At 58.0% G+C, this 23297-nt stretch overlaps 7 protein-coding genes across 7 annotated transcripts; 4 read left to right on the plus strand and 3 right to left on the minus strand.

Annotated features, from left to right (window-relative positions):
- Window positions 1–3282: 3282 nt before the first annotated feature.
- On the plus strand, window positions 3283–4750 carry BXZ73DRAFT_105796 (uncharacterized protein; the record flags this gene model as incomplete). Its single annotated transcript, XM_048016391.1, has 7 exons — window positions 3283–3321; window positions 3386–3541; window positions 3613–3771; window positions 3829–3907; window positions 3970–4098; window positions 4154–4356; window positions 4409–4750. The coding sequence occupies 7 exons, from the start codon at window positions 3283–3285 to the stop codon at window positions 4748–4750; spliced, it is 1107 nt and encodes a 368-aa protein (XP_047873370.1).
- A 2093-nt stretch (window positions 4751–6843) lies between these two features.
- Window positions 6844–8498, plus strand: BXZ73DRAFT_105797 (uncharacterized protein; the record flags this gene model as incomplete). Its single annotated transcript, XM_048016392.1, has 8 exons — window positions 6844–6897; window positions 6963–7157; window positions 7213–7377; window positions 7441–7519; window positions 7569–7682; window positions 7741–7952; window positions 8017–8412; window positions 8472–8498. The coding sequence occupies 8 exons, from the start codon at window positions 6844–6846 to the stop codon at window positions 8496–8498; spliced, it is 1242 nt and encodes a 413-aa protein (XP_047873371.1).
- A 750-nt stretch (window positions 8499–9248) lies between these two features.
- BXZ73DRAFT_105798 (uncharacterized protein) lies at window positions 9249–13355 on the plus strand (the record flags this gene model as incomplete). Its single annotated transcript, XM_048016393.1, has 14 exons — window positions 9249–9287; window positions 9350–9547; window positions 9602–9766; window positions 9824–9902; window positions 9958–10071; window positions 10131–10342; window positions 10472–10771; window positions 11895–12095; window positions 12147–12314; window positions 12372–12450; window positions 12504–12617; window positions 12690–12901; window positions 12984–13271; window positions 13323–13355. 14 exons carry the CDS (start codon window positions 9249–9251, stop codon window positions 13353–13355), a joined length of 2202 nt encoding a protein of 733 aa, XP_047873372.1.
- A 106-nt stretch (window positions 13356–13461) lies between these two features.
- BXZ73DRAFT_105799 (NAD(P)-binding protein) lies at window positions 13462–14554 on the minus strand (the record flags this gene model as incomplete). Its single annotated transcript, XM_048016394.1, has 6 exons — window positions 13462–13640; window positions 13708–13993; window positions 14050–14089; window positions 14142–14246; window positions 14320–14438; window positions 14492–14554. 6 exons carry the CDS (start codon window positions 14552–14554, stop codon window positions 13462–13464), a joined length of 792 nt encoding a protein of 263 aa, XP_047873373.1.
- Window positions 14555–15191: 637 nt separating this feature from the next.
- BXZ73DRAFT_53785 (NAD-P-binding protein) lies at window positions 15192–16283 on the minus strand (the record flags this gene model as incomplete). The annotated part of the gene is made up of 6 exons (XM_048021066.1): window positions 15192–15370; window positions 15424–15712; window positions 15774–15813; window positions 15866–15959; window positions 16009–16155; window positions 16217–16283. The coding sequence occupies 6 exons, from the start codon at window positions 16281–16283 to the stop codon at window positions 15192–15194; spliced, it is 816 nt and encodes a 271-aa protein (XP_047873374.1).
- Window positions 16284–18126: 1843 nt separating this feature from the next.
- Window positions 18127–19317, plus strand: BXZ73DRAFT_105801 (uncharacterized protein; the record flags this gene model as incomplete). The annotated part of the gene is made up of 4 exons (XM_048016395.1): window positions 18127–18234; window positions 18327–18527; window positions 18582–18714; window positions 18776–19317. The coding sequence occupies 4 exons, from the start codon at window positions 18127–18129 to the stop codon at window positions 19315–19317; spliced, it is 984 nt and encodes a 327-aa protein (XP_047873375.1).
- Window positions 19318–19536: 219 nt separating this feature from the next.
- On the minus strand, window positions 19537–21021 carry BXZ73DRAFT_81056 (uncharacterized protein; the record flags this gene model as incomplete). The annotated part of the gene is made up of 7 exons (XM_048023412.1): window positions 19537–19731; window positions 19782–19991; window positions 20018–20123; window positions 20180–20286; window positions 20392–20471; window positions 20523–20550; window positions 20812–21021. 7 exons carry the CDS (start codon window positions 21019–21021, stop codon window positions 19537–19539), a joined length of 936 nt encoding a protein of 311 aa, XP_047873376.1.
- Window positions 21022–23297: the final 2276 nt, after the last annotated feature.

A 23297-nucleotide genomic window follows, 5' to 3' on the forward strand; every position in this document is an offset into this window, starting at 1 on the left:
TGGGATATTGGGGGGATATCCGTCGGGTTGGACAGCAGCAACCCGTCGATAGCGAGGACCCCCGTCCCGTTCAGAGCCACGGTGACATGATGCGTGCCGCCTTCTTGGTAAGTGAAATTGCAGACGCTGCTTGCTTGCGAGACCGTTTGAGTGGAAGGGCTGGGAACGTCCGTCGTGTCCACCCTCCCGCCAGATTTGAAGTGACTACCATCGTCATTGTCCATACAGTCAACGACGTCTTGGTTTTGAATTTGAGGAGACCACCATCCGTAGAACACCGCGGCCGTTCCTGAAAATAGTGGTGGGTGGAGGGTGTGCAGAAAAGAGAAGGGTTTACATACCATTGAATGAGTACGTCAGCTGAGACCTGGTTGTGTTCGTCCAGCTGACAGTCTGGTTCAAAGCAGCCGATATGCCGGCGAGACTTGTCCATCCATCGCTGTATATGATGTTGTGGTCTTGATCGTCCTCGTTCTGGGATCCAGGCTCAGGCGGACTTGGCCATTGCCAGTGCAACATGTGGAGGTCTGAGGCAGGCTGTCTGTAAGCGAACGGTCGATCGTGTCGCATATGAAGGTACTCACAGGAGCGGAAGGCTGAAGCTACAGTGAGAAAAGGAGGGGAAAGCCCCGATCTCCCGGAGGAGTTAAAGAGAATATATGAGATTTTCAGCAGGGCAAGCGGACCGGTGGACTGCTGGGGGAATTGAGAGGGCAGGCAGCTCCTTGTGTTTAGGGAACAGGGAAGGTGACGACCCCTCGCAGGAGGAGGGAGCGTGCTGTCATCATCCGCTGGCTTGTACAGCATAAGACTGTTGGACGGGGGGCAGATGTCGCACGGAGGGGGGCCGGATCCAGGTTTCTCGACCGCAGGCGACGGGGCGATACATGCAGCACACACAGTTCTCGTCCTGGCATCTTCTCTCGCATCGCCTTGCTGCGTGGCGTGAACGCTTCTTGGAGGGTGTGTGGGAGGTTCTGGCCGCCGCCAAAGTCGCTGGGCGAGAAATTTTGGGCCGAAAGGGGACCAAAGACATAAGATGTCTCAGAAGGCGTACACAAGGATGTACACAAAGTAGAGGCCGTGGGTGGAAGACGATAGCAAGATGTGATTTAATTTGTCATCATGATATTGTGGTGGATGATTCTGAGCGAGCTCGGGCCGGCGTCCCAATGTGGCTGGCACGTGATCGAGCCCTCATCAACGGCTTGATTTTGGCTACTTGGCTTGTTCCTCTCGACCTTCATCTTCTCGCTACAGTAGCCAAGCATCCACGCTCTGCGACGTGCCACACCTTGAGGTACACAATGCAACCTGTGCGGTCCCACCCGGACTTCATTGCAAGACTGTGCTGAAACTTCAGGCGTGGTACCAACGTTAACTCAACGTTAACTCACCTCATACCCATACGCATCCTTGGCGCGTGCATTTGCTTGAAGCTGAGTTCCCTATCTCTTTTCAAGGTGAGCACACGTCATTTCACGTGCACCTCTGCGATTCGTCCCCACCATCCGCTCGTACATCATTGCACTCTAACCCTAACCTTTTCAGCGTTCCGATTGTCGGATGAGCTGCCACGGTGAACGCAGTTCGCGCGCCTTCAATCGCGCTAGGCCAGAAGTGTCTAATGCAGCGTATGTCGTGCCCGTCATCTTCGACTTGAATATGTCGGTACGACGCCCGCTCGGCAAACGCTCCTACGATGTTCTGTAAAAACGATATCTGATGCTCCCCGGAACCCTTGACCTCCGCTTACCTCATGGTGCCTCCCGCTATAAATACCGACCGCTCTCGACCCACCGACCAACCGACCGGCGGATCTTTTGAGAGAGCTTGCTGCGAACACAGAAGCTGTAGTCAGTGCGCGATGGTCGCGGTGAGTATGTCGTCCGGCATGCCACTTGCTTGACAGGGTTTCTCACTTCTCAATATAGATGGGGCTCGAGACCCGGGGCCATCTACTGGCATCCGGTTCGCGGGACATTGCACGGACTCGAAGCAGTGAGCGGTCATTGGCGACAGCTCCGGAAGCTCCTGCTCATGTGTGTGCAGACCCACGAAACGCCATCTCACGTCGACCGCACATGCCTTGCGTATCACCGCCCGGGCTAGCCGACATCACGAAGCCCACGATAACATTAACATCCCGCTCACGGGTCGAAAGCTACTTGACCGCCCCGACGACATAGGCCATACTACGATGATAGTCGTCCCACATAGTCGAGGGCTTTCCGGCGTCGCGCACTCATTCACAAGACGATGGCGACTGGGACGGCCATCGCGTCGGGGATCCGGAGCGCGCCGTTGGGAAGGCTGCGTGGCTTCTCACGCGGCTGATCGGAAGGGAGAAGCGTTTTGGACTCGTGGGACGCCTTCTCGAGCGTGTATCCGTTGCGCGGATGCCGAAATGGTGCGCTGGATACGCGTGTAGTGTGGTCAAGGTGATATTGTGACATGACTTATTCACCGAAGGTGCCCACAGGTCATGGCTGAAGGGAAAAACACGAGGTGAGTTTTCGTGTACTGAGGCGATGTTTTGCCAGCTCATTGTCTCATGCAAGGATCCTCGCATCAATATCATCAGCGATCTTGCAATCGCGGCACCGGTGATTCGGTGGTTCTGAGATGCTCCACGCTGCTTCGTGCACCATGGTAAAAAGGACTTGGCGTCCCACCGGTTCATTTTACTTATTTACTCGCCATAGTGCCGGAGCGATCGACAGCAGCCTGCATGATTAGATGTCGACGCTTGCGATCACTCATTCGCACAGTGCGTCTCGATGACTTTCCATTGTCATGTCGAATCAATCATCGCTGAATTTCTGTTCTTAGCACGAACTACCGCCCTTGACTCAATCATAACCCAGTTCTTTGCGACCGCTGTGCCCGCGGCGGTCGAGAACGGGCTCGACACTCCAGCTCGGGGGTATGCCGTAATCCCGAGGGAGAAGGTGCGTCGTGGGTAGCGACCGACGCCCGGCCTTTCCCAGCCCTCATTGGCTCGGATCCAGAATGACGATGACCGCGTCCGAACCTCCGCCGCACTCCATCCGCATCACAGAGACCAATTGGGTCCCGCACATCAGTGGGCCATACGAACGCCCGAAGCCTGAAGATCAGCTTCGAGATGGACTCGGCCGCTCTCCTCCGGGGCCGGCGAGGACAGCCTATGCTTCTGGTGTCATTGCACTGGCATAAAGCGCACGAGCCGGCGATGGTGCTGCCGTTGCGACCCTCCTCCCTCCACCCCGCGTGTGCCTGCGACGCCACCGACGACCCAACATGAGCGCCGCCAACGATATCTCCCTGCCGAAGGCCGAGGTGCGTGGTGGCGTCGCGTCCCCCGTCGAAGTTCTCGCTAACTATTGCATCCGCATGCCCACAGATCGTGGCGCTCTTCCTCGAGTCCCTCCTCTTCGGAGCCTTCGCCGTCCTCTTCTGCATCTCGGTGTGGATCCTCTGGTTCCGGGACCGTGTGCGCAGCAGCCTGCGCAAGTGGATGCTCGCCACCGCGTCGGCGATGATGGTCCTCGCTATTGCGGTGCGTCTTCGCTCTTCTTGAATTTCCCTCCCTTCGTCGTGGGACGCGGAGCTGACGGCAATCGCCCGCAGCACTTGTGCTTCGACCTACAGCGCGCGATCGAGGGGTTCGTCTCCAAAGGCGGCACACCGACGGGCACGTTGGATTTCTACAGCTGGCTGAGCAACCCCACGCACGTTGGCAAGTCCGTCATCTACATCACCCAGACGTTGGTTGGAGACTCTTTTGTGGTGCGTCTGTTTCATGGGTGGTCTGTGGATGTCTGAGGCTTACACCCCGCTTTGAAGACATACCGTTTGTTCGTCGTTTGGAATCGGAACCCCTTCATCCTCATTATGCCTCTCCTGCTCCTTTTTGGGACCGCCGGTGGGTCCAATTTCGGTCGACGATGTGTAGTGTGAAGCTGACCAGGCTGTTCCCTCACACAGTCGCCGGTTACGGCATCTGCGTTGAGCTGACGATGGTCAAAGGCGTCGGCGCGATCTTCGAGGGCAACCTCGTCCCCTGGATCACCTCCTTCTTCTCGCTCTCGCTAACGACGAACGTCCTCGCAACCCGTGAGTGGTGGTGCTTCGCGCGCTAATAGAGTCTATCACTCACAATCACCGGCAGTGCTGATCACCGGGCGGATCGTCTGGTCGAACTACTCGCTGAAGAAGTACAAGGTGGCGGCGGCGATGACGCACTGGGGCGTGGTCGAGACGATCGTGCAGTCCGCGGCGATCTACTCGGCCGCGCTCATCGCGCTCCTCGCGACGTACGTCTCCGGCTCGAACTCGCAGTACATTTGCCTCGACTCGCTGCAGCCCATCATCGTGCGTCCCTCCCCCATCTTCCTGTGTGCGAAGCCTGACCTCTCGCCACCAGGGCATCACCTTCACGCTCATCATCATCCGCGTTGGGCTCAGCGAGAGCACGGACCGCGAGTCCTCGCGCTCCTTCCCCAGGCCCAAGCCCCGTCTCGGTGGCACGACTGGTCCCGGCGGCGCGGGCTCGCGCCTGAGCGTCGTCCCTGGCCAAAGGGATCCCGCGATCGCGGTCTCGGGCGCTCAGGCGTACGCGATGCGCCCGCTCGCGATCAACGTCTCCGTCTCGCGCACGCACGACCGGCAGAGCTTCGACGAGTACGACCGGAAGCACTCGGCCACGCCCCCCGGGGGCGGGGACTCGGACGCGGACCTCGAGCACGGGAGCATCTTGCCGCTGTGATCGCGTTTGTAGGAACCGTTCAGGCCTTCGGGACTCCTGGCAGGAAGGGGTGGTTTTTTTCCTGTTCCGCCAAGGCCCGCCTTCCGCTCTTTTGGACTGTGGCTCGTATGTATACCTTTTTATTGCCCAACGGTGGTGTTGGTGGCGGTAAGCCGCGTCGCTGTTGTCTGTTGGTGATCCCCTGTTTACTATGTGTACTACGCGACGTCTATACGCATGTACCTCTAGAATGTCCCTGCATGATCACGACCCTCCGCCTTTGGGTGCTGCGCCTTTCCGTGCGCGTGTGATTACATCTCCGGCGGCGTTTACTACGACTTCTTGACTCCCACGTACGGGCTGCGTGTTGTCTATTTCCGTCGCCAGAGCCGTCCTCCGCCGATGTCAGTCATGGTTCGAAATAACCTATTGCGTTCCTGACCAGCGAGCTTCTCCAGATGGGCTGGACCTCTGAGGCGTTGTCGACTTGCCTATGTCGTAAGATCGAGGTCACCACTTTTACGGTATACTAGCTCAGCAAAAATTTGACCTAGGCATTGTTTAAGAGCGGGTGCTTTTTGGTCGTTGAGCAAAGTTGGAACAAATATTGACTGGTCCACTGCATGAGGCCTGGAGGAGAGAGCTACTAGCTTGGTCGGGCCGGTTTCGAATTCGTTCCGATTTTGACGTGACGTGACGTGACAGCCGCATTTCGTCACTACGGTATGTAACGGAACGCAGCAATTCGCCGTCCGCGACCACAACGACGTCCGTCTTCGGGCTCCCTTTCCACTCCTGCATGCCGTTTTGTGCTATGCGTACTCCTATATTCCCTTTAAATTGCGACACCATGACCACCAACCACCCGACCGCCATTCTTGAATGCGCACTTATATTGGGCCTCTCGCACCTCCCTTCCTCCGTACTTTCAAGATTTCACATAGAGCCAAGGCCTTGTAGCTCATGTGGACTCGATGGACGATGTCTACAACACTTTTCTTCAATGCTTCCCGTCCGTTGTCGTCAATCGCCGGGATGCGGGGACGTGGGCAGGGCTGACGTAGACGGTATGTTTTCGTCGACTATATGCGCCCGAATTTCCCACTCCGACAACATCCTACGTTGCAACTCTCAGTGCCTCGCTTCGCTCAGTTTGGTCTGCGTTCTTGGTGAGCAGTCCTCGTCACTTCAGGGAAGGCTTTTCAATTAACCCACAACGTCTATGAGGTGCAACAAGCGGACACCAAAAGAAGGCAGAAGGATGGGAGTGTCCAACATACGGCTGAGTGATAGAGCAGTAAACGCGTTTCCTGCGCAGGTTCGTATTTTGCTACGTCAGGCTTTACATGCGACTATATCTCCGCTCTGCAGATGGCGGATCGAGAGCACATGGTCCACGAACCGATGAAGCGCATCTTCGCGTCATCCCGCTGTTGTTCTCATCGTTGCCGGTCATGCGTTCCCAGAGTCACGTTCGCCGCCCTCCTCGATTCCCAAGATCGGAAGTTTGCGATGGTCGTGCCCAGATGCCATCCGTCTTCGGACCGTGCAATCTGCTCATCAGCACTGGTGGATGTCCGCGGCCATGCCTTCCCATCGCCACCTTCCAGGCGTTCTCCCACCCGTGCCAGGGCGATGCCCTGAGAGGACCCTTACTCGACTGCCCGAAAACTGGCCCGACCTAACAATCCCTCACGCGATGACATGTAGGGGCATAGCAACACGTCGCTGTATGCAAAACCTGTACGTACCGCCCCACCGTCGTGCTGCATGCATACTCAGGCGGTCTTCTCGCAGTGACGGCATCCCGCTCCTGCCGGTATCCAAGAAATGAACGGCCACCCACGTCGTCCACCCACGCGCGTCTTCGGGCCACTGCTCCGAGAATGCCGCCATCTCAAGCGCTATCACTGCTCCCAGCACTCCAAGGCTTGTGATTGACGGATGCTCGACGCGGTGAATCGACTTCCTCGACATTATACTTGGAAGAAGGGGACGGCGCTTCGCTACGTGAACTTAAGAGCGAGCACCCGCGCTGAGGACTCCGCGATCCTGATCCCGCCACCAGGCTACAGGCCGCACCTCGCCCCTTCGCGTCTCCTCCGAACGGCGCCATGTTCTCCAGCGCCGTCCCGCGAGACGTTGGTCCGTCCGTGACTGAATCGCAGGTGAGTGGGCTATCTGCTCTGTGCTTTGAAAGTCGGGACCAACATTTCGGCTCTCTCGCTTTCAGGTCCGGGTCGTGCAGTCCAGCGTATACGCGTACACTTCCGGTCTTTTCGTGGAGTCCCTTGTGTTTGGGATGTTGGTGGTGATCTTCTTCACGGGCACGTGGAAGGTGCTGTCGGAAAAGCAAGGGTTGGGGATGACGAAGCGGGACAAGATTTTTGTTATGGCGAACGCTCTGATGTTCGTTCTCGCGACTGTGGTAAGTCTTTTGGGCTGGAACTGCGTCGGAGATGCTGACGATCGATATTTTCAAGCACTTGTCGCTGGATGCCCATATCATGGTATCCACTGGGTTGCTCAGGGGCGCCGACCTGGCGTTAGTCTCGAATGCTTTGAACAGCTTGAACGACTTCAACTCGTTCGGCGCGTACAAGACAGCCCTTCTTGTGGCCCAGATGATGATCGGGGATGGATTCATGGTGCGTGTGGAGTCTTTTCATGTCTGTCTGCGTGTCTTGTCTCGAATCTAACCCTAACCTCAGGTTTACCGAGCATACATCATTTGGAATAGGTCTTGGGCCGTCGTGATGCTACCTCTTGTGTGTCTCATTGCTGAAGTCCGTGAGTAACCGCCTCGCTCAGCTTTTATATCCACCAATGTCCTTTCTAGTTCTTGGCTTCACAACTTCCTCCCTCGGCCGATACCATGTCGCGCCGAACAAGATCAACGCTTGTCTGGCAGCCTTCTTCGTCTTGACTGCGGTAACCAATGTGCTGTCGACCGGTAACTTATTGTTCTCTTGCTCCGGAGTCTGCGTTTTTGACCGTTGCTCCTATATCAGCCCTCGTCTTGAAACCAGTTCTATTTCCGCGCCAGCGTTTGCACGAATACCACCCCGATGGCTGGGGTCTAGGAGCAGTCAAGTGGCGGGTGATGCGCTCCGTCCTGCACTCTGCTGCCATCTTCACCGTCTCTTCCGTGCTCTTCGTCACCACGTTCTTCACCAGCCCACACGGCTTCGCTGTCTGCCACACCATCTTTCTCCCCACTGTCGTAAGTACTCGCTCGTTTTGTCCTTGGATCCATGGTAGCTCACGTGTGTACCCGCATATACTAGGCTATCGTCTTTTCCCTCACAATCACAAGGATGTGTCTGAACAACAGCAGCAGCAACAGCAACAATAACAACAACAATTCCACCTCGCGCCTCTCCCTGGCCACTGCCGACGGCCAGCATTTCTCCCAGTCGTACCCAACCCTGCCCATCTACACAGTCCAGATACCCCTCCGGAGCGAGCGCGAGGATGCGCGCCCACGCGAGCGAACGAATAGCCGCGCGATAACCCCGACTCCACTGAGCCCGATCACGATCCACGTGTCGGTGACGACGACGAGCTTGTCGGACCGGGAGAGCAGGCAATCAACCGCGTTCGACTTTGACGGGGACAAGGCGTCGCTCGCGACCGCGAAGGAGAGCCTGGGACACGGCGACGGCGCGGGTCTGCGCGACGAGGTGAGTCGTGTCCTCTGTTCTACTCGATGGGTGGTCGCTGATTGCGTTCGGATTCGCAGCCTTTGAAGTCGCCGATTGAGAAATGATCGAGGAGCGCGATGGAAGACTAAAGCGTGCGCGATCGAAGGCTGACTGTGCGAGCGGTGCGCGCGTTCTTTGTACTACTTTTCTTGGGCGGCTCGTCGTGACTGTTTGTATTATCGTTATTGGTGTATCAGTGTAGCTTCCTCTATTGACGATGATTAGATTCGCCGTGGCGCGCGCGTCTGTCGGCGGGGTCGCTGTCTTTGCCATCGTAGGGCCGATTATCACCAACAAGCTTGGAGCATAGCGCGCGCCCCACATGGTGGGTCCCCAGTTTGCCGGTCTGCGCGCTTGTGCTGACATCGTCATTTTCGTGCAGTTCGGCCTTTATGCTATGACGAACCCGTCGAACGCTTTTCCGCACCGTGAAAACCTTCAAAGTTGGGGTGCTGTGAGTTCGTAAATATTCATGTCCAGCTCACGATGACATACAACTCAAGTGGAGTAGACATAAGCAACCATCTGCAACCTGTTGGACGCATCTGTCCATAATGTCGTCCGATTACTCAACAGTCGCTTCAAGAGTGCCACTGTGAGTTCATGTGCGGCATTAGATCCTTCATTTGGTATAGAGTGTGTCCAGCTTTCCGCACTTGACGTTGGCGTTGTGATACAGTGGCTTAAGAAGCCAAGTGTTTCGGCTCACGATGCATCGCTTCAGTGCATCAAAAAGCGCTAGGATCAAGCGTCTCCCCCAAACTCTGCGTACAAGAGAACGGTGCCTGGCTGACTCCTCACGCGCACCCTCGACAATGTCCGCTCCGCCCACCCCCGTATTGTCTCCTGCCGCGGTATGTCCTTCTACCTCCCTGGTCTGGTCTACCTGAGAGCTCATCCTCGCGGCGTTTCGTAGGCAGCCGCGCTGCACACTTCCGTCACCGCCTCCCTCACGGGACTCATGTTGCAGACTCTCCTGTTCGGCGCACTGCTCATTGTGCACATTTCTGGCTTGTGGGAGATCTGGCTGAAGCTGCGGAGCTTCCGCGCGCTTACTAGCCGAGACCAAGTCTTCCTCTCGGCGAGCACGAGCTTGTTCGTCTTTTCCGTCATAGTGAGTGCATTTTGCATCGCGTGTTTACACCGAGCTTTCCTGATGACTTCGCAGCACCTCGGTCTCGATGTGCACATTGCCGTCGCTAGTGGGATCACAAGGGGAGCCAGCATGCAGGCACTTATTCGCGGCATTGGCTCGCTCAATGGTCCTACTGCGTTTGGTTCTTGTAAGATAGCGTTATATGTCTTGCAGCTTATGATAGCGGACGCATTCATGGTGAGCATCACTCATCGAGTCCACCACCAGAGGCTCCTTGCCTGACGGAACTGTCAGATTTACAGAGGGTACATCGTTTGGAATCGGTCATGGAAGCTCATCGTCGTGCCTATGTTGTTGCTGGGAACAGAAACAGGTGCGTTTTATAAGGGCGCAGATTCTCACCACGGGCTTTCCTAACCTATGCGCAGCGTTGGGATTCGTGAGCGTAGGTCTAGGGCAAGCCGGAGTGAGCCCAGCCATCCTGAAGAAGGTCATGAAGATCTACTTCTGCACCACAGTCGTCGCAAGCGTATTCTCCACAGGTACGTTGCTTCCGCCTTCTTCGTGCGGGAAATCTGCGGGCTCATGCGGACTCCCGCAGCGCTTGTCCTGACGCCAGTCTTCATCTCACGCCGTCGAGTGCGTGGGTACGCCCCAGACGCCTCCGGCCTCCGCGCCGTCAAGTGGCGCGTTATGTCCTCCGTCCTGCAGTCGGCCACCATCTTCACCATCTCCGCGCTCGCGTTCACCGTCACGTACTTCGTGTCTCCCGTCGGCTACGCGATTTGCCACTCCATCTTTCACTCGGCGTCCGTGAGTGCCATCTTTCCCGGCCGAGTTCCCGTCGTGCGTTCCCCCGGCGCCTGCGCGTCCGCCGACTGGCCCGGGACGCACGCGCACGGAGGGCAGACATAGACCGCACGCTGACGGGCGCGGTCACAGGCCCTCGTCTTCTCCGCCACCATCACCCGGATCGTGCTCAGCTCGAACGCGCCGGAACCCCCGCCACGCCGGCGTTCGACCTTCGATCCGTCCCCATACGGACCGCACAGCCAGTCGTGTCCCAGCCTCGTCCTGCCCGCCCGGGAGGACGGAGAGGCGGGCGGGCGAGGCCCGATCTCCGTCCACGTGTCCGTGTCGACGATGCATGCGTCTGATAGGGGCAGCGTGGCGAGCGGGATGGAGGGGGAGGTGTCGGAGAAGGAGGGTGGGGGATTGCTGGTGGGGTCTGCGAATGACGATGTGAGTGGGCTGCGGTGGAGTGGTGCTCGTCGAACGCTTGTTGAAGAAGGTTCTGTCTAGGTCATCCTGATTACGCATGGTCGTTGAGAGAGACAGTGCCGCTAGAGAGCAAGAAGCACCGCATTTCGTCTGTTCGCCTGGTGAACTGTTGGATGGTGCGAGGTCGGTGCTGAGTGTATATACATAGTACGTGTAATTGCGATGCTACGATATCTATGTACTAATGCGCTCTTAAGTATCATATATGATTGTCATAAGTACGTCCGTGATCGTCCTGAGATTCCAAGGAAGGCGTCTCGTGGGACACAGCGCACTTCCTCGGGTCCACTGAGAAGAATGAGGACACGACCATCTGCATCCGCGGGTGCCTGCGGGTGCCTCGGAGGTTTCTCACCGCTGACATTCGCATGAGCACGGCACCAACCAGCTGTGGGTTGGCACTCTATCATGGCCAGGACGAGATCTGTTCGTGACACCCCAGTCTTCAATGCTCTCTCTTGGCAGACAGCCGTCTCCTCTGCAGCACATGTTCGTGGCCAGGAAAGGCCGTGTTTGATAGAATCTCTCGGGGAGCTGTCCAGTAAGCACGTTTCCGGTTGCACAGTCTCACGTAGGCTATTCGTGGTTGTGAACGAACACTGACTACTTCCTTACACCATGCCCTCTATTCCACCGATGACGAAGGACAGAACTCGATTGTGATGATAACTTTATTTGGAGTTCTGAGGGCACTCGGTGCCTCGCCGCTCGAGTCGCTTTTCGAGCCTCATGAGCCAAGATCTCATTCTCGTGCATCGCTGCCCGGAGCCGATTGCTTTATATGGTATTTGGTGGGTTCTCTTTCGTGGTCTTCTTGATGTGTTACTGATTTTGTGGCATCATAGAACAAAAATATGCCCTCTGTCTCTGGACGGTACTATAAAGATCATGGGCTGACCGTTGAACGCTGTGTGAGTGGGTGTAGTGCCTTCTGACTGCGCCGACTTTCTCTCACCCGTGTAATCCCCACCTCAAGGAAATGTCTGCACCTTCGAACTCAACCTTAACCCCGTCTGCGGTGAGCACTGCTACTAGCCAAATTTTGCTGCGACTCGAGTCTCGCTGACAGTGTCTCTCCGTTCAGGCAACTGTGCGGGAGCAATCAGTGCTCACTGTGACCGCCGTGGGTTTGTTGTTGGAAACGCTCATCTTCGGGGCACTTCTGGTCGTGCACATTGCTGGGCTGGGAGAGGTTTTGCGGAAGACGAGGTGGTCAAACGCGCTCACGTCCCGCGACAAGGTGTTCCTCATCGCAAGTACAATCTTGTTCGTGTTTGCGGCAGTGGTGCGTTTGCCACGTTCATTCATCAGCGTTATCTTACCACCTTGTTTACAGCACCTCGCTCTCAACACACATATTGCCGTTGTCAGCGGGATCGCAAGGGGCGCAGATATTCAGACCATTGTGCGGGGCATTTCTACCCTCAATGGACCGACGAACTCTATCGGGGCTGTGAAGACTGTACTCTACGTCTCTCAGATGTTCGTGGGAGACACCTTTCTGGTAATGTCCGCACAGCAACTTCGACTCCGGCTTCTATCCTGACACGCGCATGATCAGGTCTACAGGGCCTTCATCGTATGGAATCGCTCGTGGAAAGTGGTCGCGGTGCCCGCGTTTCTCCTCACCGCCGAGCTTGGTGCGTACACGCCCACTCAATGCATCCCTGCCAGAGCGCTCACACACTCCAAGTTCTCGGATACATGGGCGCCGCGCTGGGCAGGTTCCACGTCGAGCCGCATGTGGCAACCTCGTTCCTCAAGACATACTTTTGCACCACGGTGGCAACGAACGTCATCACCACCGGTGCGTCTTCCTCGAGTGCCTCCCATGGGCCATCTCGCACACTGACTGACCGCCCGCTGACTCGACTCCCAGCGCTCATCATGGTACCCATCCTGTTCCCGAGCCGCCATGCCCGAAGCCGCCGAGTCCTGGGCTCCGGGCTCCGGGCTGTCAAGTGGCGCGTCGCGGCCTCAATCCTGCAGTCCGCTGCGGTCTTTACGCTCGCGTCGGCGTCCTTCACCGCGACGTACTTCGCGAACTCGGTCGGGTACAGTATGTGCCACTCGCTGTTCCAGTCCACCTCGGTGGGTTCTCTCCTTCCGGCTCGGGTGTCCAATCGCGGACTCACGAAGGGGACACCCACCTCGTCTCCTCCGATCTCCGCAGGCACTCGTGTTCTCCGTAACCATCACCCGCATGGTCTTGAGCTCCGGCGCGGGCGAACGTCCGCGGCCCTCGGCGTTCGAGCCATCCCCGCTGCACGGGCTCCCGCACAGCCAGTCGTGCCCCAGCCTATCGCTGCCAGGCACAGAGGAGAACGGTGGGATGGGCGCGGGTCCCATCGCCATCCACGTCTCCATCACCACTATGCACAGCGGAGGTCCAGAGAGCGGGGCGTTCCGCTCCGACAAGGACGGCGACAGCACCGTCACCGCTGTCGTTCCCGTTCGGCAGGTGCGTGCTCCCGGTGTTTGGTCGAGAGTGGGCTGATCGCGATTCGTGCAGGGCCTCCTGCTCGATCACGAGAAATGCTGGTAGGCTATGAGCACAGGCCGAGAGTGCTCGAGGACGATGAAACTGCTCGCACTTAGAGTTCACTGCAAACTAGTGTGTATTCTCACGCGCGGAGACAACGTTTGACAGGCTACATCTGGAACTCGTTTCCGGTGTGCGCGAAGAACTTTCCGGTGTCCTCCACCGACAGCCCGTCGATGACCTTCAGCTGGGCGGCGACGGACTGCTCGACCGTCTGCGCGCCCATGTCCGGGAACCCGGCCTGGACGTACTTCTCCCCTTCCTCTCGGACGAACTTCGAAGCCTCCTCTGTCCGCGGCGTCCAGGAAACGTGAGAAAGCGTCGACGGAGATCAGCCGCGAGACGTCGCACGCACCCGAATCGCCGGCCGTCTCGGAGATGTCGACCAGCCCGGGGCTGAGCGACACGACCGTGAAGTGCTCAGGCGCGAGGTCGACGGCCCACTTGGTCGTCGCGACGAGCAGCGCGGCCTTGGACATCCCGTACCCGACCATGTGTCCGATCCCGACGCCGCGGATGAAGTTGGGCGCGGCACCGGCGCTGTTGATCGACACGATTGTCTTCCCGCCTGAAGAGGCGGCCCGAATGAGGGGCAGGAAGGCCTTGACGGCGTGGATGAACCCGAGGGCGTTGATCTTGAACTAGGACTGGTGTCAGCGATCTGGGTCGCTGAGGGTCGAAAGAAGATAGGTCCTACGGAGACGATGAGGTCGTCGTCCATCTCGGCGACGGTTTCGCTGGTGCACGCGTGAGCGTTGGCAGCGGGGCAGGACGGGAGACGGGACGCACTACGCGTCGTATCCCTTGAAGACGGCGTCCGGGTCCACTCGGGCTGCATTGTGGATGAGACAGTCCAGAGACCCCCCTGTGATCTCAGAAAGCGCGTTTGCAGCGCTCTTTGAGAGCGGCGTCAACGAACGATGTACAACACGGATAGTGGCAAAAACTTGCCTCAAGCGACTCGTACTCTCCGACGTCTGCCTCTAAGATGTGAACGTTCGTATTCTCTGAGACAAAACTTTGGAGATACGTTGAGGAAACCGAGTTACGGACGATGGGGAAGACAACGGTGTCAGGCCTTCCCGCCTGCATAATGTTGTGAGTCAATGAGAGACTGAGACCAGCGGGACGATGTTCACCAGCTGTCGAACATATTCAAGCCCGATGCCTCGGGAGGCTCCGACTATGGCGTAAGATGGCATGTTGGAAGGAGGCCTGTGTGACACTTTCCTGGGAGAATAGTGAGGCTGATCGAGCGCTCCTTGGTAGGTGTTTTATATCTGGACATTGAAGACGGTCGCGCTGACTTCAGTTTACCGATCGGTTCGCTTTCGAGGCCTAGAAGAATGAGAGGTATGTGAGAAATTCTCCGATCGGACTGCACCATGCAACACGTGGATCCCGCATCGGAGTAGAGGCTGCAGCAAGTGACGCTGTGGAAGAGGGAGGGGACGGAATTTCAAGTCCTGGTGAGAGTCATCCGCTTCGGGTCTGACAGATTGACTCACGAATACCTGCACCTGGCCGACATGTGTTTGGCTCTTTTATAACCCTGTCATAATGTAAGCAGGCCGATTGTATTTGGATCCCTTGGGAGTGCACATTCACGGTCTGGGAGAGGAACGCAGCCGCGGCAGTGGCGCTGAGCTATGACGTCATCACGTGTTACTTGATCCTCCCACGAACTCTTATGTTGCGTTTACTTATAAAGATTCTGATCTAACAGTACCTCTGTTTCTAAACGCGCGTTGACGTCCCAGACCAGTCTTCGATTATTTGTTGCCACATTCAAGAACAAGTGGATCCGGCTTTTCTCTCCACGTGCTACACGCGCAATGTTCACAGTTCCTCCCCAGTGTGCGCGAAGAACTTGCCATTGTCCTCCTGACGAAGACCATCGATGACTCGCAGCTGTGCAGACACCGACTCCTCCACCGTCTGAGCGCGGAGGTCACCCAGCCCCATGCTAACATAACTCTCTCCGGTCTGCCTGAACCACTCCCGGATGGCCGCACGATCTGTGACGTTACCACAGTCAATCCACAGTGTGAAGTCGATGGGGCACACGCACCGTCTTGTTCCAGCGTTTGGGAACTGTCGACGAGCCCGGGGCTCAGTGAGACGACGACGAAGCGCTCGCTGTCCAGGTGCATCGCCCACTTCGTCGCCGCGATGAGCTCCGCGGACTTGGTCATGCCGTACGCCACGCAGTCTGGCGAGCGCGTGGTTCGGATGAACTTGGGGTCCACGGCCACGCTCCCGAGCGCGACGATCCGCTTGCCGGCGGGAGAGCGGGACGCGCGGAGGAGGGGAAGGAAGGCTTGCACGGCGTGGATGAAGCCGAGCGCGTTGACTTTGAACTGGGCGACGTGCCCATCGGTGAGCACGGGGAGACGCGGCGGCGACGGGAAGACGCCGTACCGCTCTGATGAAGTCATCATCTAGTTCGTCCATCGTGGCGCTGGGGAGCCGTACGTGAGCCGTGGCTGGAAACGGACTCGCATATGGCTCACAAGGAGTCGTAACCCTTGCTGAACGAAGCCAGGTCGGTCTTCGCCGCACTGTGGATGAGACAATCTAGCTCCCCGTGATTGATATCAGAGATTGCTTTGGCCGCGTTCTGACGCATGGGATTAGAGATCAGCTGCTGTTGAACTCGCCGCACGACTCGCCTGTAGAGAGGCGTAGTCTGTAACTTCTCCTTCCAGTATGTGGACATTAGCAAATGCGGAAGCGACAGCCTGAAGATGGGTAGACGTCGCCGCGCTTCGGACGACAGCGAAAACCACATCCCCTGGACGCGCTGCCTAGTAGCGGCCCGAGGGTAGTCAGTGATATGCGAGCTCTCTCAGAGGCCGCCAGACTCACCAGCTGGCGAACATACTCGAGACCGATCCCTCTTGATGCGCCAATGATGGCGTAAGACGGCATGGTGGGATGGAGGCGATGTGATTGGGGCTGTCAGGTTGAGTTGAAGTCTACAAAAGGGAGAACGGCGGTCACGAGTTATGTAAGTCAAACGCCAATACATGTTTGAGGTGCTCCTGCTTTCCAAGCTTTCTCTTTTCTATCCCGATGTCATGGGTCCCTGTGGGGGCGAAACAGAGGATCGGCTTCTGCAGGTACTCGCCCCGCAGCGCGCAACCTGGACCAGGCGTTCGAGAGCATCGTTCAGAACAAGAGCCAGGCGCGCTGCGAGCGGGCTCAGGTACCCGACGAGAAACCTGAATTAGGGTTAGGTGTCGAGTTGCGCTCCTCCCCGCCTGAGACCCGCTTTTCTCCCCTTTCTCCACCTCCCTTCCGCTTCCCCTCAGCTCCGTCTTAAGTCCAACAGGCTGGCTGCTACTCCCCTCCTTTGCCTCTAAGCTTTTTCTGTCACTATCGCTCAAAACCTCGTCGCTCTGTTGTACCCTCCCAACCCCCTTCATAGTGAAGCACTGAGTTGACGTTAATCTGCGCGTTTTGGTTTGTGATCTCCGGTTTCGGCGAGAGCACTGTGGATGGTGGAGTGCGGAGGCAGCGGCCGGTGTGTCGTCCATGTATGGAGATCAGTTTTCCGGAATATACGCGTTTCCTCTTCCAAACTCCACCGCTGCGCGCTGGTCGAGAGCAAGCATCTTCCCCTATTCCTTCTTGCTACAGCGGAGACGTATGTTCGCCATGCCCTGCTAGAACTCAAGTCCTCCCTTTGTCGCTCCAACGTCCGCAAACCGCTGTGGTGACCGTGTCCCAAAGCTATGGTGGCCACCCCGCACATGGGACAGGTGCCGTCGTAGTACCCATCGTCATATGCGCTCCTGCAACCCTCGGCACTCGCAATTTATTAGGTCGTTGGAGATTCTGGGGGCCAGAGATGCACTCAGTCACCCGCAACCTCTCTTTGCACCTTCTTTGCTCGGTGAGCATTCAGCCACATCGGTGACGCTGCACTGAAGATGTGTCCAAGGTCCCCACACCGTGACTGTCTTACGCACCTTCCTTCGTTCTCTCCCGCTGCTGCTCCCTTACATGCCTATATGCGTTCTGCGGAGCCGGGGATCTTGCATGGCGGACGTTCTCGGATGGGCAGAGTCCTCGCCGGGCCTCTCCTCTCCCCGAAAGTACGAGGATCATGTTCATCGCCGGTACCATCCTCGATGAACATGCTACCTAATTGCCCTCCGGCGGTGCCGATCGGCTGTCCCTATTCTCAGTGCAGACACCCTCTTCATGCGCAGAGTCTCAACACCGTCGCTGAGCTCTTTCTCCCCGGATGCACCCACAGACACCCCAGCCGGACGACATCAGCAAGCCCTCGTGCTCTACCCCGACCGCTCTTTCGGCCCTCCATAGCACCAAGAGACACTTGCGGTGTCGGGTTCGTGTAAGTGTGGCGTCTCGATCGTCTGCAACATCGCATCCCTGATGCTCTGCTAGGCGTGGACCCGGGTGGCGAGCGCGTTCGGGATGCCGGTGTTTGGGCGCAAGTTCCATTGAGCCTGTGGTGCTGACGGCTCTGGTCCTTCTGACGGTGAGTGCGTCGCTTACTGGAGATGGCATTGGAGGAAGCGTATCGCTGACGCAGGTCCCCGCCAGTGTCTCACGGGCGGAAAGCAAGTAGGTGGACGACTTCAGGTGGTGGAAAGCTCCGATGCCGCGGAACGCGCCTCTGGCAGCCATGACGTGTCTTACACCGAACGACCGGAGGGAGGGGCATACTTCGTCCGATGTGGCGCTGGGGGAAGCCTTACTTCAGAAGGCGAGTGGGGCGTTCAACACGTGTCAGTCCTTTGCCATGGCTTCCACAACCCCCGCCCACTGTGGTCTCGGCCACCCGAGTCCACCGCTGAAGACGTTCTCGGACTCTGGAGCCCCCGTTGGGAGCTCGAACTACACGACCTTGGTCATGTTGCACGGATTCATGTGGCACGGAGGCAAGTCGAAGGCGTGGCGCTCACTCACATACTGACCTATCTGCTTCCAGGAAACTTCGAGACACTGTTTCCTGTCGCTGCTCAACATAACGCCCGCATCATAACCGTCAATCGGCGCAACTACCCCGGCTCGGCCACAGATACCGAGGAGGATCTTGCGCTCCCCGCACGTGCCGCGCAAACTGCACCAGGGGACGCCGGCATCGCCGCAGATATGTTGGACTTCTGGCGTGCTCGCGCGCACGAAATCTTCGACTTCCTCGTCCGCCTCGTTTGAGAAGAGGCCCTTCCCCTCGCTCAAGGCGCTGGAGACGAGGCTGACGGAGGATTCATCCCCATCGGATGGTCCTTCGGCTCACTGTGGACTGCGGCCCTCCTCGCGTTCCTTGAAGACTTCTCCGCGCCAGATGTACAGCTGAGCAAGTCCCTCCGCCGGGTCATCCTCTACGGTGAGCAACGGCCACGCCCTCCCCATCCCGCGCACGCGCGATCTCACACGAAGCACGCCAGACGGCTCGCTCTTCTGCCTCGGCCAGCCGCTCCCTCCCTCGCCTCCACCGCAGCCGATGATCGACCCGGCCCCAATGCGCCCCGAAGAGCGCCTCGCGAGGTTCGACGACTGGATCACGAGCTACTTCCCCCACGCCCACCCCGCGACCCCGGAGAGCCTTCGCGCCGCGACCGCCGCGCCGCTCGCGCACCCGCCGCGCACGGACCCGGACAGCGCGCGGACGCGGCACACGCCCGTCCCGCACGAAGCCCCGCCGGCGGACCAGCTGCTCTTCCGCGCGACGGCGCCGCACGGGACCGCGGGCGCGATGAAGGAACGGTGGCTCCACCGCGTTCCGGGGCAAGGAGCGGGCGGGGCGGACTGGCGGGGGCTCGAGACGTGGTTCGTGCTGTGCGAGAAGACGTACTGGGAGGCGGTGTGGGGCGCGCATATGATGGGGCGCGAGATCGCGGAGCGGCGCGAGAAGGGGGAGGAGGTGCGCGAGGTGCGGATCCTCACGCTGAAGGGAGCGAACCACTTCGTGAGCACGGCCTGTGGATAATCGTGGCTTGCGCTGACGTGCGGGGTTTGTTTCCTAGGCGCATCGCGACCTTCCGCAGGAGACGATGGATATATTTTTTCGGGGCAGTAGTTGAAGTGTCTGAAACGGCAACGCCTCTATCGGAGAGGAAGGAGGAAACAGCATCTGTCCACCAAGTAGCGCAAATACAAGTATTATTCTTTGCTAATTCGACTTCGCGTTTCGATGCGAACCACAACACTACAACGGATACTCTTCACCCGAGTGGGCGAAGAACTTCCCGTTATCCTCCGGACGAAGGCCGTCAATCACTTTCAGCTGCGCCGCCACCGACTCCTGCACCGTATGAGTGTTGAAGTCGTTGTATCCCATGCGGACAAACTTCTCCCCAGTTTGCGCAAACCACCCTCGCATGGCCTCGCGTGCTGCAAAAAGCTACCTTGAGCGCACAGTCCGGATCCACGACAGATGGAGGGCACGCACACTCCGCCTCCCTTGTATCGGAAGTGTCCGCGAGCCCGCTGCCCGGGGCTCAGCAAGATGACGACGAAGCCCTCGCCCTCCAGGTGCAACGCCCACTTCGTCGCCGCGATGAGCTCCGCGGACTTGGTCATGCCGTACGCCACGGAGTCCTTCGCTTGTGCCGCCCGGATGAACTTGGGATCGACGACGGCGCTGCTCATGGCGACGATCCGCTTGGGATGAGACCGAGCGCGTTCACCTTGAACTGAGAGCGCGACGTGAGGCTGGGTGCATGGAGCGAGGGGGTGAGTAGCGAAGCTGCGCACCGCTCTGATGAAGTCCTCGTCCAGTTCGTCCACGTGGCGCTGTGGACGTTGCGGCTGATCAGAGGTGGCTGACAAGACGGCTTCGAGGTACTCACAAGGAGCCATAGCCTTTGCCGATGGTGTTGATATCTGTGAGTGCGGCGTTGTGGATGAGACAATCGAGCTCTCCGTTATTGATATCGGAGATCTCCTTCGCCGCCCTCTGCTGTATCAATCAGCGTATGAACATTGAAAGTGCGACAATCAACTCGCCTGCAAAGACGCGTAGTTCGTAATCTCTGCTTCCACGATATGGATATTGTTGAACTTGGAAGCGGATTCCCGAAGAAACGTAGAAGACGCTGCGCTTCGAACGACCGCGAAAACCATGTTTCCGGGACGAGATGCCTGCCACAAGCGGAAGATGAGTGACATACCCGAACACATGAAGTGACTTACCAGTTGTCCTGGACATCCGATGGACGGTCTGCACCAAAACGGCACAATTCAGCGACGGTTCATCAAAACGGTGAGCCTGGCCTACCACCGTCCAACTTTACGTTCCATAGTCACTCCCAATATCCTTCCAGAGTTACTATAGGAAGAATATCTCAAGAAAATATGGAGCACACGATCTTGCTACTGCCTGTTGACAAAATTCTTGATGACTATGTATGTCATTGTCGAAATTTCCTGGGATCATTTAAGCGCCTATTGATGCGGGACCAGACCCAACGGCCGTACTTACCACAAGGGCACAGGCAGGAGCAAACGACGGCCTAGCAAGGTCGTAAGCTGGTGTATAGAAGTGTGTCATCAATCTCAGGTGGCGGACGGAGTTGGGAGTTGGGAGGAAGGTGTCGTGATATGGATTGTCTGAGCGATTGATGCCATCGCTCTTGTTCTCATACCACCACCATCGACATCCTCGCATCTCTTTCTCCTCTTCCTGCTCCATCTCCTCTTCTTCGCTCAGGAACTACTGCCACTGCATCCTCGTACACACCACTTTGAGCAACTTATACCCTCTTGCCCTCCCCGTGGCACCGATCGCCGGCCTCATCTCTTGCCAGAGGGCGCCAGTACATCATCACCGGCTCCGTTCAAGTCGAGGAGGGCGTGTAGTGGAGGCTGGACGGAGTGACGAGAGGCGATATGGCGAATTCCCACCGGTATGTCAGACACGTAGCAGCCAGTACTTCTCGCAATACAAGCATCGCTGTCCCCTTTCCCTCGTGCTGCGTAAAAATGGGTTGTTCATCGTCCTTGCCCGAGCACTTCTGAACGTTGATCAACTGCCTTGCGGCTATGTTACTGTGGCATTCGATACTGTTGGTTTCTCAAGCTTCTTCGGATGTCCTTCTCACGAGCATGGGAAGACAAGGACAGATTACATTACGAAAGGTGGGACGACATTGCGCTGCTTGGACGGCTAGCAGTGAGTAAACGTCAACATCGACGGCACCCCGACGGCGTGGTTCTGCCGTCCCGGCGACCTCGGTCTCCCCCCATCACGGGGCACCTCCCACCTCATTCACCCGCGCGGGTGTGTCCACAAGCCAGTGGAAGGCCTTCCATAAGAATTTAGCGACGCTGGGTGTCGCTAAACCTTAGCTTTCCTGGGCGCTCCTGTCAAAAAATGTCGATTTTTGAACTCCGACGGTCAAGAGGGTCACCGTAGATACCCTGCACATCAAGAATCTACGGAGGGGGTATACCCCCTCCGTAGATGCGCTGGCTGCACAATCCCGCCCAAAAAGGCAACCTTTTTGAGCTCCGCTGCCTCGTGCGCGCCTCTTACGTTGCTTTCGCGCCTCTCCCTCCTCCGCTACTTACCTCAACACACGCTGCCTGCCTCTCCCTGGTATGTTGCCTTTCTCTTGATGCCCAACTACTGGTGCTGATGACTGTGACCTCATACAGCATGACCATGTAGATGCTGAACACCGCCTTGAGATCTACCACTCGAGACAAGCCATCCATGCCACATACCATCCTAACTCCCGCGCCTCCCGCGTTGGACTCGAACTCGCGCCCGCCGCGAATCCCGCCGCAGGTGCTCACGCGCTCCCGCCTGAACTTGTCTAGCTGTGGGCTCGACTGAGACGGCAGCGCAGATGCGCACGGATCCCCGAGTCCGACGCGCGGGAAGGCGCCGCTCCACAAGTTCGGCGACGAGGGCGACAGCCTCAAAGACGGCGTGGCCGCGGTCGACGAAGAACTCGGAACAGCATGCCCATGCCAGTACGGCGCGCGCCCGACGCCCGCGGCGTCCCCTCACCGACTCGGTGTACACGGGCTGCGACGACGCGATGTCGACCCTCCCGCTGTCATACCTCTTCTGGCTCCCCGTGTCAGAACTACAGCAGTTCCCGCCCCCGTTCCAGGCGCCGATGATTGAAGACCTCACGCGGCTTTCGCTCTCCCTTCCGGTGATCCCCATGCCCGCCGTACCGCCATCGACGTTCCGGAGGCCGAGCCGAGGGTCGGGCGTGCTCAGCGCACTGCTCGTCGTGGACCCTGATCGGCACTCGATGATGACGATGACGACCACGACCACGAGTGAGGAGTGGGCGTCGCCTCCTCACCCGCATCCGCGCCGCCCACGTCGTCCGCGTCTGTGTCACCAACGACCACATCGTTTGCATCACGTGCGTCACCACGTCTCCCTCTTGCATAGCCCTGTCTGTGTCGCTCGCATCTCCCGCGTCACCCGCATCGCCCGTGTCGGCGGACGCTTGCCGTAGGAGCTCATAGTGTAGTTAGATCACGATATATTTTATTTTCCCCCCACGGGGTTGCTCACGAGTGTTTACATCAAGTAGCGAGAAATTAGATTGCTTTACATTTACTGGCATGGATGTGTGCAAGAGATGGGCGCGGACACGGCGACGGCATGCTCAACACGGGCATGGAGTGCTCATCGTGGGCGAGATGTGCTCGACGCGGGTCGGGCCGGACGGGCGTCTCAGCGATTGGATCTCACAGGCCTGCCAGGAATTTAGCGACGCTGCGACCGGCGACGTGCACAACTGGGCTTATGGATGGGGCGCTTATGAATGGCAGGGCGGACTCTGAACTCGCAATAAAGTTTAGCGACACCGAGCGTCGCTAAATTCTTATGGAAGGCCTTCCAGTGGGCGTCGTCCACGATCCGGGGTGGCGGCATGCGTGTGAGTCGACCGGGCCCGCTTGCTTCCTCATCCCGTGCTGATTGAATGACAGGTATCAGAT

This window comes from Epithele typhae (assembly GCF_022376455.1).
Source record: "Epithele typhae strain CBS 203.58 chromosome Unknown BXZ73scaffold_71, whole genome shotgun sequence".
NCBI classification, from domain to species: Eukaryota; Fungi; Basidiomycota; class Agaricomycetes; order Polyporales; family Epitheliaceae; genus Epithele; species Epithele typhae.